Here is an 18,152-nt window from a genome sequence, read left to right as displayed (position 1 = left end):
TCTCAGCCACTCGCCCCTGACTGAGGACATAACAAGACTTGAATTTAAGTGCCGCTCGTCCTGTTGAGCAGCACAATCGTCTCCCACAAACAAGTCTGATGGCTTCTTGATTTTCTTCCTAACGGCCCTGCCTTTGACACCCACCTTCAGCGACCCTCCACCCGCTCAAGGTTTTCATCTGCCGGCCAATGGCTGCCTTCCTTCCACTGTGCACCGGCACAAAGGGCTTTAATGGCCCTGTGTGGCTCAATGGGGACACAACACTGTCCCATCCCCTCCCCGACACACACACACGCACACACACTCACTCACAAACACACACATACAACTTACTTATAATCTTAGACCCAAATTGCTGCAGTGTACATAAAAAACAAAGGCATCCGCCTTGTCATTGCAATATTTTTATGGGACTAGAGCTTTTAGGTCAAAAAATCTATTGCAGGAACACATAACCCCCCATTTTGTTTTATTTGTTATTTCTTTTCTTATTCATGACTGGATTTTTAATAACTGGGGGATCAGTGAACCCCGTTGTCCCCAGTATGAATCTGCCCAGGGATCTCTCTCCCTCACACCCTCTTCTAATAAATCTCCAACCATAGTTTAAATCTACGCATTACACAAAAAAGAAAAGGTCAAACAAAGTCATTCTCACGTGTGGTAAAAAGTTTTATTTCCTTGGTCTGCATGTACAAATGTCTAGAAAAGGTGAATGCTTTCACTCTTCGTATGCACATTTTGCAGCACGAGGTTAACTTGGTACCGACAAGAGGAAAGAGGGACGATACAAGAGAGTGATATTTACCTCCTACACATCCATCAGTATAGTTTGTCTCTAAAATTGCATTCAAGTGCTGAGAAGTCACTTTTTACTGTACATTCCTCCTCCGTCGACAGGATGCGTACAAACCCGCAGGCAGAGAGTAACTCGCTGAAGCTCTGCCATGATTTAAACACACGGTACAGTCAAACCATGCACACAGATATCATCAAGTACTTCATTTTCACATATATATCTTTATATCTATCATCTTAAAATCTTTATGTGCAGCTTACATGACATGGAATTAGCAACACCACTGGTAACATTCTCAAAGCTTAACCTTGTTGTGTTAGGGAGCTTTTACAGAAGTATAAGCATTCAAGGTTTCCTTGGTATCTGTAAGGAAACTTTAGCTCTGCAGGAAATGCAAGGGAGGGCCCCTGGTTTTCAGCTTTACCTACGAATGTGTGTGTCCGTGATGTTCCTATGTTTGCTTTTGTCTCATATTCTTTGGAAATAGCTGCAGAAATGAAGGAAAGTGATGAAGGAACGCGAGGTGGTTGTTTAAAATTAGACTTTAACAGATAAATAGGACAGAACACCTATAGGGACAAACCTGAGGGGGGGGGGAGCATATAATTTAGACAGGAAACAGAGTCAGAAATAAATTAAAAAGGAACCCAGTGTACATTTGTATTAAAAGCTAGAGTCAGGGTAGATTATAGTAAAAAGGCCTACAGGAAAATAATCATTTTTATAAACCTCATCATCTGCCTGGATCAGTGGTGTCTTACAGAGAAATGGCTATAATGCCTGCACGTGTGTGTGTGTGGTTACACATGAGTGTGTTTGTGTTCAGTCTTCAACATTCACTGGGGATTCCCCTGGTAATGAAGAGTGGAGTCATCAAAGAGAGGGTTCTTCACTTCCATCTCTCCAGTCTGTCGAGGAGGAGAAAGAAAAGGCATCAAACAAACAGCAGAAAAGATGAGTTTCATACGAGTGTGTGTGAGAGTGTGTGTTAATGTGTATGTGTGTGTGTCTACACACCGGTGCAAGTCCAGGACACTCGTATACTGTGAAGTCTCCTCCCACCTCTTCCTCGTCTGATGTGACCTCGTTGTCAAGGACTTTAGGTTCAGTTTTGTGACTGCTGACAAAAACACAAAATATATCTGAGGTTTAGCACTGAGTAACTAAGGTGGTTAAACATCTTCAGTTTGCAGACAGGATGGTGTCAGTGGGGAGAGACAGGAAGAGGATACGTGACAGACAGAGAGAGAGAGAGAGAGAGAGAAAGTGAAGAAAAAGAAAAAAACTCACGTTCCCATCGAAAGCATCTGCTGCTTCTGATGTTGGTAGTGATACATTTGAGCATTTTGGGCCAGAGTCTTATCTCCCATCTGTGGGTGAAAACAGAAGAGACACAACGTGAATGAAACTTGAAATATCTCGGGGTTATTGCAAAAGGAGAAGAAGAAGAAGAAGAAGTGAGAAGTGAGAAGTAGTAATGAGAAGTTGAAATACAGCAAGTGCAAAAAATAATCCATCTTCATGACCTGGTGACTGTTTGCTTACCGAGGAACCTGTGGCCGGGTCGGGGGCGGGGGGTGCGCTGGGCCCACTGAAAGCAGGGTAGTCGACCTTCTCTACCAGACGCGCTTCTCTCTCTGTCCTGTAGGGGACATGAGTGATTTGAGTCTCAGGCAATACTGACGCTTGTTCCCTGCATCTGACCTCAAAAAATCCTACAACTTCAACTCACAGATGATGATGATACACGAATAAGCCAATGGACTTAAACACTTGTAATCACAATCTAGGTTTATAGATAAATCTGGAAGAAAATGGAAGAATAAGAAAAATCTAAACCCTAGTCTCCCTAAATCAACCAACAATGCCTAAAGGCAGATTTCATTTAGGTGTAGAGGCCGCATTAGGTGAACTCTGACCCATGTTGTGTACTTGGTTCTCAAAAATAAACTCTGGGTCGGGACATTTACCAACTTCGGGAAAAAAAATCGTGAACATTTTAATTTTTAAACAGTTTTATGTACCAATCAAATTATTTGGGATTTTCCACTTAACTAATTGCAAAAAACACAGATTTACCGTATTAAGGTATTTATCAGCAATTTTTTTTACCCAATGTAGTTTAGAAAGTTGGTCCTCATCTTGCTTTAATTATGTCTCTATGTGTTCAGACTTACTTTACGTAGCAGACAGTTGCCAGGATTACTGCCACGATGCCAACAGTGACACTGAGCGAGATCAGAACTGCTCAGCGACACAAACAAATTGGAGAAAAGAAGGGGAACAGGGGGCGTAAGAGGGAATATTGATTAAATTTATCTTTGCTGATTTCAGTGCATTCAGCAGTTATGGTCATCCTGAGGTGTCACTGTGTTTAGAGCATCGAGTCGTACTCACTGACGAAAACCATGTCATTCTCCGGTGCTGGGACCAACAAGGGAGCCGCTCGGCCCTCAGTTCCACTGACTCGGGGCTGGGGGGTCGGTGGGTCAGAGAGGGCGGAGCCTGGGGCAGCGGTGACAGCATGTGCTCTTCCATTAAGCGCCTGGTTCTTCTGCTCCTGTTTGGAGGCATCTGTCTTGGTCTTTTGAACAACTGACTGGGAGGTGACGACAGCTGAGAGAGGGAGAGGAGACAGAGTTATCATCATTTATCATCAGGGGAAAAAGCCAAGAGAGGCGCTGGTTTCAAAGCAGCAAAAAGCAACAGCACAAAAACATTATTCTATTCAGCAAAAACTGAATTGAAGTAAAACAACTGAACTCAAACAGGAAGTGATACGTTTCTGGGTCATTTTAAATATAGATTTGTATCTTAAGATCTCACCAAGATGTTGCATTTGCTTCTTTGGGGTTTTGACCTCTTTCACTTCCTGTTTTTCGAGGACAGACTCAAGAAAATCAATCTCTCCATCTAGGTCAGGGTAGAAAGTCACTGTAAAAGACAAACGAGATTCATACGTTAACTTCTACAATGACACTAGCTGTAATGGACAATGTATACACATGATACACAAATCACCAATAGCAACTTCACATGCATCACCAAATGAGAACCCAGGGCAAACTACAATTTTTTTGGGGAGAATTTTGCCTTTACTGACGTGCAGCAAAGGGCCAGGTCGGAATCGAACCTGTGGTTAATGCAGGAGAGCTCAAGTCTCTATGTACGATCAACAATGACGTTTTTTTATTTAAGAGGAGTTTTTCTTTTAGAGGTAGATATATTTGATCATTTTATGATGAAATTGTAATGATTGATCTGCCAATTAATGCTTAAATGATCCTTTGGTTTTGGAAATATCAGAAGATTGAGCAGTATTATCATTTATATTACAATCGAATTCAATAAAGAAAAAACAGACAAACTTGAGAATTAGTTTTCGTAGTTTTGACTGTATCAAAAAGATAACTTAAAACAAAGAAAAAGAAAAAAAACTGGTTAATACTTGGTCAGTTGCATATCTGGATAGAATACTTTTGAGTCTTGTCCGAATCCATGACTGTAGATAACTAAAGGCCTATTGTGTACAAAGAAAGGAGAATGAGAGTGAGAATGAGAGCGAGAGCGAGAGCTGTATACGGCAGATGTATACATGTCTATTCTCAACATGTCTTTTTCAGGTCCTTGTCTCTGAAGTGATGGACGGGAGTGTGCCCATGTGTCTTGTTTGTTTGTGGACTGGTTAAAAAGAGAGGGGACAATACTAAACTGTTGTTAACAGCCCTTAAGGCCAGACAGCGAGCCACATTCCTGCGGCGCTGTCGTGGTCACCAGGGAGACGCCAGTGTGTGGGTGTGTGTGGCCACGGGAGGAAGCACAGCAGGGGGTCAGGAGCAATCAGCCAAACCTTTGCCTCAAGGAGCTCGAGTCGCTGCGCTCAATAGAGCCCATAGCTCGCTGTTAATGGAGGCGATCAAAGTGTTGTTCCCCCCTAAGACACGACCCTACATTTCATCAGATATCAAAACACAGGGATTTGAACTGGAAGCTCGTGAGGAGGAAAGTCTGAGATCAGGGAAACGGCAGAAAATTAAAGGTGCTTGACATTAAAAACTATTATTTTGGGACATAAAACCTTTCTCGACCAGGACGTGTGCATGTGCTTGTTTGACATTGTGATTAAACCAAAAGTAAGAAGCATAAGTGATAAACACCAGTAAAAATATCGAAACAAATGCTTTAATACAAATGATTACAATCCACCTACAGGACTTTTAATGATTACAGTGTCACTTTCCCTCCAGCAGGCTGGCCATCTGGCCGGGCTAATGTGTATATGATATGACATGCCAGCACTTTCACTGGCGGCTTTGTTATTTTCTGACCCCCCCCCTCAACTAATGGCCATTTAGTGCACTTCATAGCAGGTGTCTGCGGAGGCGGGACGCACCATCTGTACTTTGCAGGTGGCGAGAGAGCTCAAACCGAGGCGAATGCAGGTTTAAATTCTAGAGGTGACTCGGGGAAAGAGGAGATATCTACTGGTGATGTTTCCGAGGAGCGGACTGATTTAAAAACAGCTTGATCAAGTTGAAAAATCACATGACAATGGTGTGAAGGTGTGTGAACGTGTGTGAACGTGTGTAGTTTGTCACACACTGGCTAAGCACGCACACCTCTCCTTGTGTAAGAGAGTTTTGTCACCAGCCCGATAATGACCCATAACCTCTTGAGAGGCTCCCAGGGGGCTGCCGGGTACAACAAACAAACACTAAACATCTCAACAGGGACTGTGGCTCACACACATCTGTGCCGTTCTCTTTTCCCACTTAAAAACCATTCACATTTCTTCCTCCACCCCCCCCACCCCCCCCCACCCCCCCGAAACCCCATGCAGGAACACACACACACTACACTTTCACTCCCCCTAGCTCTCTCCTGGGTTGCAACAAAGACAGAAACCACAGCGATTTCACAGATGTTGTATCGGTGTTGTTTCAGTAGAAATGGCACTGGGATGTGATTATACGGTTTATTCCAAGACTAGAAAATAATCTAAAGAAAAAGAGAAATCAGCTCGGATGAGTTTAAACACTTTTAGATGAGACTTTGTGAAACTGTATCAGTCTTATCAGTCGTATACAACCAACCCGTAGAACACTAAGGAAAGGAGTTCAATAGGAAGGTTATTATTTCATCTGGTATTGGTTAACCTCCACAACTATGATTACATGAATCTTTGTGTAGTCTGTCTACACAATTAATGATAAGTGATTAACTGAGTTTAATCCATGAGTTGCCATGTCAACCACAAGTTGACAGAACCCAAAAAAATGACATCAGCTGACAGCCAAAAATACAAATGATAACTATTTAACTTTTTGAATACGATGAAATTAATTATTTCAGGTGCTTTAAACTGTGAACAATAAACTACCTAAACGTGCAACCAGTTAAAAATCTGTCAAAAAAAACATGGTATAAGTAAGTAAAAGTACAAGTAAAAGTATATTTACAGATTGTGCTAAAGCCAAATACTAGTTAAAATGTCCCATGTATATTTTTTAAATCCCCTCCCTCACTGAGACGGTCTTCCTATTAGTTGATTATTGATCTACAGTCAAGCGGGTCCTGCTGCCCTCTAGTGGGGAAGGTAATGCATGGCACATGTAGAGGACAAATATAGGTCAGTCTAAACATGATTTACACAACTTGGTAATAGAAGCAGTTTGAGTGTTACAAAGATTTATTTATATAAGGCAGCGTCACACAGGTAAAATGTGTAGCATGACTGTGACTCCCACTCCCACCTGATATAAAAAGTTAGTCACAGCTGAACGCACACAGGTTTGAGTCAATAGGAGAAATCGGACCAGCGACATTCTAACCTTTAATAAACATTCCAACCTGCCTTTGTCATTGTTTTAAAAATATACGCACAAACCAATGGAACGACGAAAAATTTGTGCAGTAAAATTCTGTAAATGTTTTACTGTGTTTCCCGGTTGTTACACATCACTACAGCTGCAGGCGTCGAGAGCTGATGAACACATTCCATTTTAAGTCCTTCAGTAAGACCACAATCAAATGATGGGGTTAAAAATATCAATATTCATCATTTCAATAAGGTAAATATTTAAAATTAGTAGTGCTTGGCATATATGGTTGAATCTGACAATTTTAATATATTAAATTTAATAATACTTTTAAATAATTTAATAACATTTATTTATTGCTAAATTTTGTTTCTGTATTTCTACATTTATATATTCATTTATTTATTTATACTTTTTGTCTTTAAGGGGAACAGCGTTTTGCATCAGTTTAACAATCTGATCTCATGACAGCAGAGTAAACGGCTTCAGGACGTTTGTTTATGTTCCTCTAACCTAAAAAAACAGCTGTCACAGCATCTGTGGTTCCTTCATTGACAGCTCTTTAGAATATTATAAAAACAACAAATGAGAAACTGCTTTTTCTACTTTCTCCTCCCACTCAAATATTTAGTGGAGCTCACTAAAGATCAGGCAGAAGTGCTTTCTTAATGTCCGCAGTTAACCTTTTCATTATGATTTACTGTTTGTCTAATTCGTTATCAATCATTTCCAAATCCGTCTTCTTGTAATTTAAGATATACACTATGACACCACTAGGTGTCCCTATTGTCATCACCATGTTAGAGCCGTCAGTGAATACAGAGGAGAGACCAGCAGGTAAGAGCTGGGAAAGTACAGTCAGGTATGAAGTTATACACCTGAGCTTTAACATGGAATAAGTCCTCATACTGACGATGCTGTTATGTTTTGGGAAGTATTTACCAGTCGGCTATTATCGTCAATTTTTGTACTTGATTTTTATTTGAGGCGCACTTTGCCTTGTTCCGTCAACACAAGCAAGGAACCACTGAGGAGAGTGAACTGACTAGGCCCCCAAAACAGATTTAAACCAACCCCAGACTCTCAGGAGGCTTCTGCCAGCGACACAACGTAGGGCTGAGAATTCTGATAATGGAATTTGAGGTATCATGTGACCTCGCACAGTCTCACTCCAGAGGAAAACACAACATTTTCTATGGTTTCTATCATGGATTTTGCCGTAGATAATTTGCGGTGTAGGTAATTCCCTGTTATGAGTGCGTTTACGCCCACATCAATAATTTACACATAAAGTGCTGTCATACATGGTTGTTGGACATCATTGATGGAACCCTACTAATGACTTCCTTGACTCAAAAAAATATTGTGTCTTATTAACAAACTCTGCCTCTTAACATGTATTTTAATGTCATCTAAACACGTTATCTTACATAAATGGTTCCATAGGAAGAGACAGACCAATTTAACAGCATGTAAATATCTTGTGTTGATGCGTCTTCAGAGCAAAGGACATGGCTTTGAGGCATACTGTATGTTTACCAATGGCAGTGCACGCCTCCATGACAAACACAAGCAGGTCATACTTGCAATAAAGAGAGCTGCCTGCCTCACTAATTCCTCTGCCGTGCACTCTCTTCCTCTCTGGACTGGAAATGTGAAACGTGAAGACAGATTTCCAGTCACCGCAACTATCTTTGAATTCCTAAAACTTACCAGAAACTATAACAAATTACAGCACTGAAGGGAAGAGAGAGCTGAACACCAGCCCTGCCTGACTCTGATCAGTGATTAGTGGAGCAAAACTGTAGTTCCACTGTTTCTTCAATGATTGATTTGATTGGGGCTGCTGTGGCAAACCCAAAGTCGTGGTTTGATCCCCTGCATCTCAAGTGTTCTTAGGCGAGATAATCTTGAGTTAGTTTATACTGCTAACTCATTAGGGAGCAAATATCAGCCATAAATGACCCCCTACCAGACTGAGAGTGTGTTTATTTATATCACAGAAAAGTCAAAACAATTTTTAATAACATGTGGGTGTAATGTACTAGGCCATTAAAGTGGGTAGTGACCAAAAAATGTCATAACCCAAATGCAAATGACACATTTTCTCAGTGCAGCTACTATAGGCAGCCAGCAGAGGCAGCAATGTTAATAGAGGCAAGGCAAATATATTTATATATCACATTTCAGAATCAACGGCAATTCAAAGTGCTTTACATGAACATACAGTCTCACACATTATGTTCAGGAATATGATTTCATTCAAATTGCACACGACAAGGTTGATTTCATGACCCTAGGTCAATTTGACTCCTCAGTCAGAGATAGTTTGCAAAATTTCTCAAAAATATAAAGTGGAAAATTCGATTTGTGATAACATTGTAACTATTCCATAGATGACAAACAACCCAGACATAGAACCGTGCTGCAGGGCCAGTGAGTTACGAAGCTTTGTGAGCTCGGATGAAATAAAAAATTGAACTGGAAGAAAAAACGATTATATTTTCTACAGGAAATCCGGGTTACTAAAGAAATAAAGGTTGGTAGTTAAAGTTAGTTATAAGCTTAAGCGGGTATTTGAGTGTGAACAAGATAAAAAGAAATACAGCGGGAGACAGAGAGTGAGAGATTCACATGCATCATTCCAAATTCACATTTTTGAAACGTGTATTCCATGTCACTTTAACAAGGACCCTGGAATTTTAGCCAACCTGATGTTTAGTCATGCAAACAAAGCCAAACCACAGAGGTTTTATCATGGGAGTGAAACGGGAGAAATTGTGTATCTACACTCTGCGTGCATGTGTGTGTCTCCTATGTGCATCCCCGTGTTCTGTGGTCTGTCGGGGGTTTATGTAACCACTTTAGGGAGCTTATCTAAGGCCTGAGATCTGCTGGATTCACAACAACACACACACACACAGATACACAGAGAGACAGACACACACACACACACGCAGACACAACTGCAAGACATGTAATAGTTAACGTCTTCATACTATGCAAGACACAAACACAATCCACAGACCAATTAAAACCAAATGTTTGTGTTGCAAAAGAAACATCCTCTCTTCTTCTTCTACATGATGTGACCTTTCTCAAATTTGCATCAATCTCTGGTGCAGCCGCCAACAATTTGAGCCAAGTCCATACTGCGTCCTCTCCAGCAGCAGATCCATCTAAATTATTAATCCTACAGAGAACACACACACACACACGCACACACAAACACACACATGCCTGCCAACAGACAGCAACACAGAGGACAGTCAGCTGAGCTCAAACACACACAAGATGTTTATTCTTCTCTCTTTAATTGCTGGATTGCCCGTGCGGGTGCAGCCCGTGGGATGCCATGCCGTGTAAATCGGAATGATACGATTTATTTGGCTCTTGCATTGGATGCAGTGATGGAGGCGAAGGGCAAGAGAAAGAGAGAGGGAGTGAGAGAGATGCATGTCATCTAAGTGATTAAAGCTGGCAGTGTGTGGGGGTGGTGCATGTGTGTGTGTGTGTGTGTGTGTGTGTGTGTGTGTGTGTGTGTGCTGCAGACACAGCAGGGGCAGGGGCGGATTAAAAAAAGAACCCACACAGGATCAGTGGTTCTCAGAGATATGGATGGAGAGGACACAGGATGTAGATAGAAAAGACAGATGGACAGACAAAAGACAGAAATATATATATATATATATATATGACAGACTGACAGGGAGCGGGAAGAAAGACATGAAGCTCAAATTGATAGGAGGACGAGGAGGAGTTGGAGGAGGAGGAGAGCACATGCAGAATCGATAAGCAATTGAGAGAGAGAGGGTGGAACGGAAAAGAGATACAGAGATCAACAGAGGGAAAAGAGACTGTGACAAGGAGGAGGTAAGATGTAAAAACACAAAGAGAGAAAGACTGACATGTGTACGTGCACTTAGTTACGACCAGAGAGAAGCAGATGTTCCAGCTCTCATGTAAACATCATCCAATTGATTTCACGGGAACTGAGGGTGAAGTCAGGAAAGTTTCATTCGGCAAACACACAACGTTGAAGTTGGAATACTGTGGTTTGGTCTCATGTGTTTCTTGAGTTCGGTTTGGATCGAACTCAGGCCCCCCCCAGGTCTCTTTTGCTCCTGCATCCTTTATAATTTATCTCACGTAAAATGACCTCAACCTATAGAGTTGTTTGTGTTATAAACAGGAGATCTGGGAATAGTGGCCTTCTCTGAACCTCTCTTCTTCAGCGTGTGTTTGTCTATGGAGCGCCTGCAGCGTCACGCGAGTGTGTGTCTGTGTGCAGTGTCTCCTCTTACCATGCTGATGGTGCCTCCTCTTCTCCACACAGCTTCCCTCCTCGTTCTCCTGCAGCGCGGAGAGGCAGGGGCCACAGCGGGAGGAGCCCGGCTTGCAGAGGTGGCGTCCCTCTTTGGCACAGTCTATATGGTGAGGGCATTTATGGGAAGCTGAGAGAAAGAGAGGGATGGAGAGTTTCATTAGTATCTCCGCCACACTGCTGGCAAACAGAAACTACACTTTTTCACGAGACAATTGAATAACAGCCTTTGTGTGGGATGACGTCTTGTGAAAATGCTTCAGAGCTACAGATGATTCACCTTCGGAACAGACACTCCTTTTCATCAGGTGATGTGTAAGCTCCGTTCAGGAATCAAACGTCTGAGTGACATCACAGCTTCTTTAAACATTTGCTGTGAAGTTATCAAGCCCTCCATCTGGGTAAGGTTTGGTCAGATAGGGCCACAATGTTTGGACGGCAAGAAAAATACATTTTGAAATATTCTCCGCGTTTCGCAACGTGGCAAAGCTCCACCTCTGTGTCAATACAGGTCAGGTTAAACCAAAGCAAAGAGTGAGCCTGAGCTGCTCTCAGACAGATCTGCCTGCAACCAGGTTAGATAAGCTCTTCATCTGATTACACCCAGTTTAACACAAACTGGGGAGTCCAAACACTGTATCCAGGCACACACCCACACACACACATACACACACACCCACTGAGCTTGAGATACACCACATACGGTAGCAGAGTGGGAATGAGGTGTCGGCAATGCGGTCAAATACACAAAAATGGTGAAAACGCCATGAATTGCAAGGTTAAAGAAACTGAAAACAAACCTGGATCTGAAGCAAACTTTAAAAAGTACTTTCCTGACCCTTAACACATCCTTCCACCAAGTATCGTGGTGATAAGTGAAGTGGTTTTCACATGATCTTGCTAATAGACAAACATACAAGCAGACAGGGATGAAAACATAACTTCCTTGGCGGAGGTAAAAACTTCTCAACAGACATTCCTCCCGTCTCCACTTGATTTTCTAATTGCTTAATCGCCGTATAGGAGAAATCTCTAGCACCTCCATGGCAACAAGGCCTGTGATATTATTAAACGTGACTTTTCCTGTGCAAAGGGCGAGTGTTGGTGAGATGAAGAGCAGGTGGAGGAGGGACGGAGAACTTTACACGTACTTACAGTACACACGGTTATTATCCAACCATCATTATATTACTATCTCAAAAATTCAAACCAGCCGCCTTCTTTTCGTACATTTGGATAAATGATGATTTAATTTCTATTAGAACGCTCCTTCAACACAGTGTTTTACTGAACGTATGTCAAAACCAAACATAAACATAAACCCAGTCCGTTACACTATTAGGCTTCAACTATATGGTTTTATTTTTTTTAAAAACAGGGTACTTCTTATTTCATACATTTTCCACAAATATGGGGAGGAATCAAATAGCCCTACAAAGTTCTGTGTTGAATTTATTTCAAAGTAGGCCGACACTTGCCTGTGTATTTTGTTTGTTTGTTATTTTGTTGCTTGTCTGTTTGAGTAGCTGGCTGAAAGCAAATAAGTAGTAGGCTTACCTTTTATTGGTAACCTAACTGTTATGGTTCATTGTTTCTGAAATAAGAGGCCTGACTGCTATGTTCACAGCAAACTTGACATTTTTTTAATATTAAGCCATGGTTTAACTGCACTATAGGCTGAGTTCTTGTTTACCTGAAATGTGCACTTTTCCATGTTGATAAGAGCATTAAAACGAAAAAAAAATGATGGAAAAAAATAAATGAAGGGACATTTAGAATAGATAAAAAAATTGCGATTAATCGCGATTAAATACTTGAATCGTTTGACAGCACTAATTTCTATATTACACAAACCCTTCTGCAATTAAGATAAAAGCAAGTGCTCTGACCCTTCCCTAAACCAGGAATAATAAATAAACACACGCTAGACTACAAGGGTGTAAACAGCACAGACAAATCCACACACATATAGATGAGCACCCACGTCATCCACATCTTCTGATGTCACCGACTGCTCTGATGCCCGGGGGAGCGAGTCGTGTGGTGATGCTGCTGTAATCTGAGATCCCTTATTTTTCTTTCCCTGCCTGGTGACAGCAAATCGTGAGCATTTCTCGTTTTTTGGGAAAGGTCACGTGGCCGAGAGCCAACGGTTTAGTCACTGTCGCATCAGTGGGAGGAAAAAGCAAGTTCCTTTTACTTTGTGCCACAAGCACTAACACACAGTTCACACACAACTCCCTCTGTGTCTTTCTTCACTGCTGCTTCTTCTTTATTGACATCATCTGTCTCTGCTCCCACGGTCGACCAGCAACTCTGCCGCCTCTGTAAAGTTTAATTGCTGCGTCATCCGCTCGCCCTCGTTGCCAAGGTATTCCATGTCCCTGAGCAACGTGCTCGTGTGCTGAGGCAGGTGCCCCCCCATTCCTGATTCTCACTCCTGGATTTTATTACCAATCTCCTCCTTCAGCTGTCGTGGCTTCTATTTTTACCTGCCACGTGTCTTTCTTTCCATTTCCCTCAAGAGATCATCCACTTATCCATCCGTCCATCCATCTATGTATAATTGATCTGACCATCCATCCATCTGTCTGAGTATGTCACTTCAATAGAAATTAATTCTCGTCTCTATCGATTTTGTGCATGTTGATGCCACGTGACAGAGCAAAAACAAAAACAACACTTATCCTCTTACAATGAAAACATGTCTGAATCAGCTCATGTCTCCTGAGCCATAATTGCTGGTTTAGTCTGATATCTAATGCAGTGTTTCTTTTGTGTTATGTTGAATTTTGCAACATTGAGGTGAGCGACACAATCAAGGCCACCTCTAATTACAACAAGCCAAGGCTCAACACATAGCAGCCTTCATCTCAAATACACCGTTAAGGCCGTGAAAACCTTTCAACCTAACAAGCTCCCTCTTTCCTTTGGTTCTCCTCCCTCAGTCAAGGTTCCCTTCATCAAATCTTTCCATCGTCAATTTTTTATGACTCTTTGATCCGCTAACAGTCTGAGGATTACAGGCTGTTCAGGTGCAGGCCCCGATCAGATCAAACAACTCTTCAACTTCCTAGCTGCAGCTTTCTAACCTTATCGCATCACGAGGATCAGAAGAGTCATGTCAGGATTCTTGCCTGTGTGTTTACATGTCGGTTGGTCAGAACAACAGTTTGGACCAAAGTCAAATATCCGCTGTTTAAATGTTGTCTAAGCAAACAGTGTAAAAACATATGCAAATCAATGTTGTGATTCCAACAGCAACTGTTTCAATCTGCTCTCAGTAATGTTACAAGTTAGATCCAAATAAAGTACAGTGTTTCAAGATCAAACTTGGTCTTTGTCGAGGAGGTTTTTTGTACAGAAGCATGAATAAGTTGTGTTATATTTATTGTGTTTTCAGTTTCTTGGATCTTTGAGCACGAATGAGATGAAGAAATGCTTTATAGTCTCAGACTGCTTCAACATTAGGGCCAGACTGATATGGATTTTGGTGGGGGGGATGCCTATATTAGGGAGTTAAATTTTCCAATAAAAATATATCGACACCAAAGTATACTGCATGTAATTAAAAAATGGCAATGATTCCTCAGATGTATCGATATTTTACAGTTTAACCATACACCTTATTAAAAATGTATTTAAAAAACCCACAAATACAATCAAATATATAGAGCTTGAATTAAGAAAATAGCACAAATGTACGTCTTTTTAATTGTTTTTCATCACGTGGGAAGTTAACGTGGTGGAACTTATTGCAGTCGTGAGAATAGATGCAATCGTTCTCCTCACGCACAGCCAGCCCATACATCTACTAAAGCACACACAAACACCCAGGAACAAGTGAGGCAGAGCGAGCTGCAGACGAATAAAAACTGCATTAAGCGCCGCTCACCTGTTGTTGTCATGAAAACCGTTTTCCCTGCAATAAAACGCTTTAGGTGAACCAGTATGAGAGGTGGAAACGAGCCTTACATAACAGCACTTACGCTAAACGCAGGTGAGCCGATAAGACACAATGAGAATCAGCTCCACAATAACAGGAGCCACCGAAGTGAATGTGAAGTTGCCATAGGAGGCGGCCTCGCACCGACCAGCCTCCCACATGCTGCTCATTACACAGCTCAATGGGGGAGATGGAGAAAACAAGACACAGAAAGGGAGATGGACAGAGGGAAAAGCTTAAAGAAGAAGAAACAACCCTGTCACAGCAGTATAGTAGGTTGATTTGGTATCGGTGAAGGCGGTAGAAGTGTGATAAAAAACATTATGCAACGGAAGGGGGCGGGGGGGGCGGAGAAATTAGTCCTTGGAACGAGTGAAAAATGACTTTACCAACCATCTGCTGCTGCTGTTTCCAGGCCTGTGTGCTGGATCTGCAGGAACTGGCAGACAGAGGCCCGGTGCACACCTACACTCACACACCTGGAGGCCAGGGCCCAGCATCTTGTCATAGCTCACTTTGCCTCCTTCGAGCTGTAGTTCAGATGCAACAAATTGTTGCTCTGTAATTGTGTGAAGGAGAGATTGGGAGAGGAAGCAGGAAATGAGTCGTGCACTCCCATTGTGTGCGTTTCCTGACCCTCCGATGGCAGACAGGAAGTGAGCCAAACACTTCAAACCAAGTGGAAAGCCGCTCTCTCTGCCGGGCGCTCTTCACTGGATACACAGTGTTCATTTCCGTGCGTTGTGTTTGTGTGTGTGTGAACATTTGTGTGTCTTCGTGTGTGTCCATGCTCCTGATTATTCACCATGCACCGCTCTCAAATAACAAAATCAAACAAATGCCAAGCAGCTAATGCTTTTGTTTTCATTGGCATCAGCTGACAAACAGGACTCCTGTGTGATGGTAGTCAGGATCAGGTGATATGACGATATTATGTCAAGACAATATGGATTTGTCGTCGTCAGAGAGTTTATTGTATTACTGTTTATTCAGTGTCAGTTTTCCTTTCTGCCCTCTGACACTGCACTTTAAATATTTTCCAACAATATTTCTTTCCAATGCACTTTTCAAGCTGGTTTTATATCATTCTTTCCACCAGTGCGATGATGTCACAGAGTTTCTCTGAAGTACCAAGATAACAATCTCGATAAAAATCTTTCTGGTTCAGAAAATCTTTCTTGTAATTTTGATACGATAAACTGGGTGATTTTCTAAAACAGAGGAAGTGGCTTGACTGATGATTGATAAGTGTGAATAATGTGACTTTGTATTTAAGTCTCCCTTGCTTTACACACAACAAAGTGGAAACAGCTGCAACATCGACCCAGATTATGAAAATTCTCAGAAACCTGCATCAGAGGAAACGACTCCTATGTGTCCATTTTTTTGGGCATCGTGGATTGTAAATGAAGCCATGACCTAGCACCTGTGTAACGAGTGTGTGTGGGCACACGCAACCGCAGACACAGAAATGCTGAGGCCTGAAATATATGAATGGTTGCGTTGTGTAAAAAGGTGAAAAGGAAGTGAGTCAAACTATTTTAAAGAAGTTCTTCCTCAGTGGAATGTAAGTTTGTAGAAGAACAAGAGGAATCAAGTCTTTGTTTTCTCTCCGTCTCACGGTGCTGTCGTGTCTCTTCTTCCTTATCGCTCGCTGCGTCTGTCAGTCGTCTTTTCTGTTGCAGTAACTTCTGTCATGTCAGACAATGGCCGCTCTAATGCGTTTCACAAGGGATGATAACTGTGTCATTATGATGAGAGAGAGAGGAGCAGAGCAGCTCACCCTGCAGCAAACAGGAAATCAGTGAAAGCCGCTGTACAAAGTTGATTGATTTAACCTTTTTTCATTTTGTTTGCTGGTTGGCCCTGTGACGATTTATTGAGTATTCCTTTCACAGGAATGACCACGATTAACTACTTTGTGAAATGGACTGGACTACTATATATTATTTCACTGTAGCTGCTTTCAGACGTGCACCAAACTCCGGATGTTCCCCTGAAAAACATCCAGAGACGCTTTATGTGTATGTGTGGAAAGGTCTGAGTCGGTAAAGACTGCTGATAAAATCAGAGTCAGCCCACGTGAAAAATTACTGGAGGATTCCCCCGAGTGAGTGTGTTGATGACGTTTCTAAGATGCGATCGACACAAAACTGAAAAACCCATGTCAAGATGAAAAAAAGGTGTCATACACGTGGTAGACGGGAATCGAGAGGCCTCCTGAGTGCTTGACGCCGCATCTCGTTTCCTGAAATCAACTTTAGATTCCTGCCTATTTCTCTGTATAGGCCTAAAATGAAGAAGTGTCTTTCATGCTGCTGTTTACATCATATAGCACAGACATTTTTGGCAAGGATGTGGCTTCGCACGAATGCAAACAGTTGACACAGTAAATTGGCTGTGGTCTGACTCGTAAAGGGCAGGTGAGGTTGAGGCAGCACAGTATTTCATTTCCAGCTGAAAGTCGGGTGTGCTGTGGGGACAAATGTCTCTGAGCAATCTGTAAGTTGATTAGTCGTGGCCCTTTCATTTCCTGCAGAGCTCCGGTTGCCAACTGCTCACTCCCGGATGAAGAAGCCAAATGTTCGGCCAAGAGAGACAGAACAGAGACGGGTGGGAGCAGTGGGTTGAGGCTTACCACCTTTTCTTCCTCGAGACCACCGAGTTGAGACAACAGGGACCACAATGACTCCCACACATCTTTCCTGGCTGCTGGGTAATTTCAACACGATGGTTGTGTCCCACCACATGATCGGGTGGTAGTTTTCCCTTTCTGCCACAACACCGGACGACAAACACCACAGGAGCAACACCACAGGTCCATTTGAAACCAGAGCACTTGTTAGCTTTAAAGTGCTTATTTTCCAAATGACTTCCTGGAAACCCTGAGTTTAAATAGAATATATGGAGATATGAATAAATGTGGACGTCTATCACCACTCTCTTTACAGATTTATTTTTCTTTGTTAAACCACTGCCTTGTTCCTCATTCCAGCCAAGGACACAATATATTCTGTTTCCATGACCCTGGAGCATCAACCCCTCTTCAACCTGAAAGAGATTCAAGGACAAAGCCTTTGAGAGATGGTATAAATACTGACTGTAACAGAGCACAGTTCAACTTGACGGCTTTAAAGGCAGAATTTATTCTTGCACTGAAGGGGAAATAAAAAAAAGCTATTCGACCCACAACCAGCCTTTTAACAACAAACGTAAACTGCACTTATTCACCAGTTATATGTGGCTCGCTGCTTGGTCATGGAC

The 18,152-nt window shown here is 42.1% G+C and overlaps 1 protein-coding gene across 2 annotated transcripts in view; it reads right to left on the bottom strand.

Moving 5' to 3' along the window:
* Positions 1-1,396: 1,396 nt before the first annotated feature.
* npdc1a (neural proliferation, differentiation and control, 1a) overlaps positions 1,397-18,152 on the bottom strand; it is a 20,112-nt gene continuing 3,356 nt past the window's right edge. The window contains exons 2-9 of one of the 2 annotated variants that reach the window (XM_061074433.1): positions 10,923-11,072; positions 3,626-3,733; positions 3,197-3,415; positions 2,977-3,043; positions 2,345-2,441; positions 2,090-2,169; positions 1,817-1,919; positions 1,397-1,707 (exon numbers count right to left, since the gene is read on the bottom strand). In XM_061074433.1, the coding sequence (XP_060930416.1) occupies positions 1,636-1,707; positions 1,817-1,919; positions 2,090-2,169; positions 2,345-2,441; positions 2,977-3,043; positions 3,197-3,415; positions 3,626-3,733; positions 10,923-11,072 (896 nt within the window). In that variant the 3' untranslated portion in view covers positions 1,397-1,635. The remainder of the gene's footprint in view (positions 1,708-1,816; positions 1,920-2,089; positions 2,170-2,344; positions 2,442-2,976; positions 3,044-3,196; positions 3,416-3,625; positions 3,734-10,922; positions 11,073-18,152) is intronic. The other variant, XM_061074441.1, reaches the window with a different exon arrangement.

The sequence above is a fragment of the Limanda limanda genome, chromosome 1 (genome assembly GCF_963576545.1).
Source record: "Limanda limanda chromosome 1, fLimLim1.1, whole genome shotgun sequence".
NCBI classification, from domain to species: domain Eukaryota; kingdom Metazoa; phylum Chordata; class Actinopteri; order Pleuronectiformes; family Pleuronectidae; genus Limanda; species Limanda limanda.
This window is presented reverse-complemented; position numbering and strand designations above follow the sequence as displayed.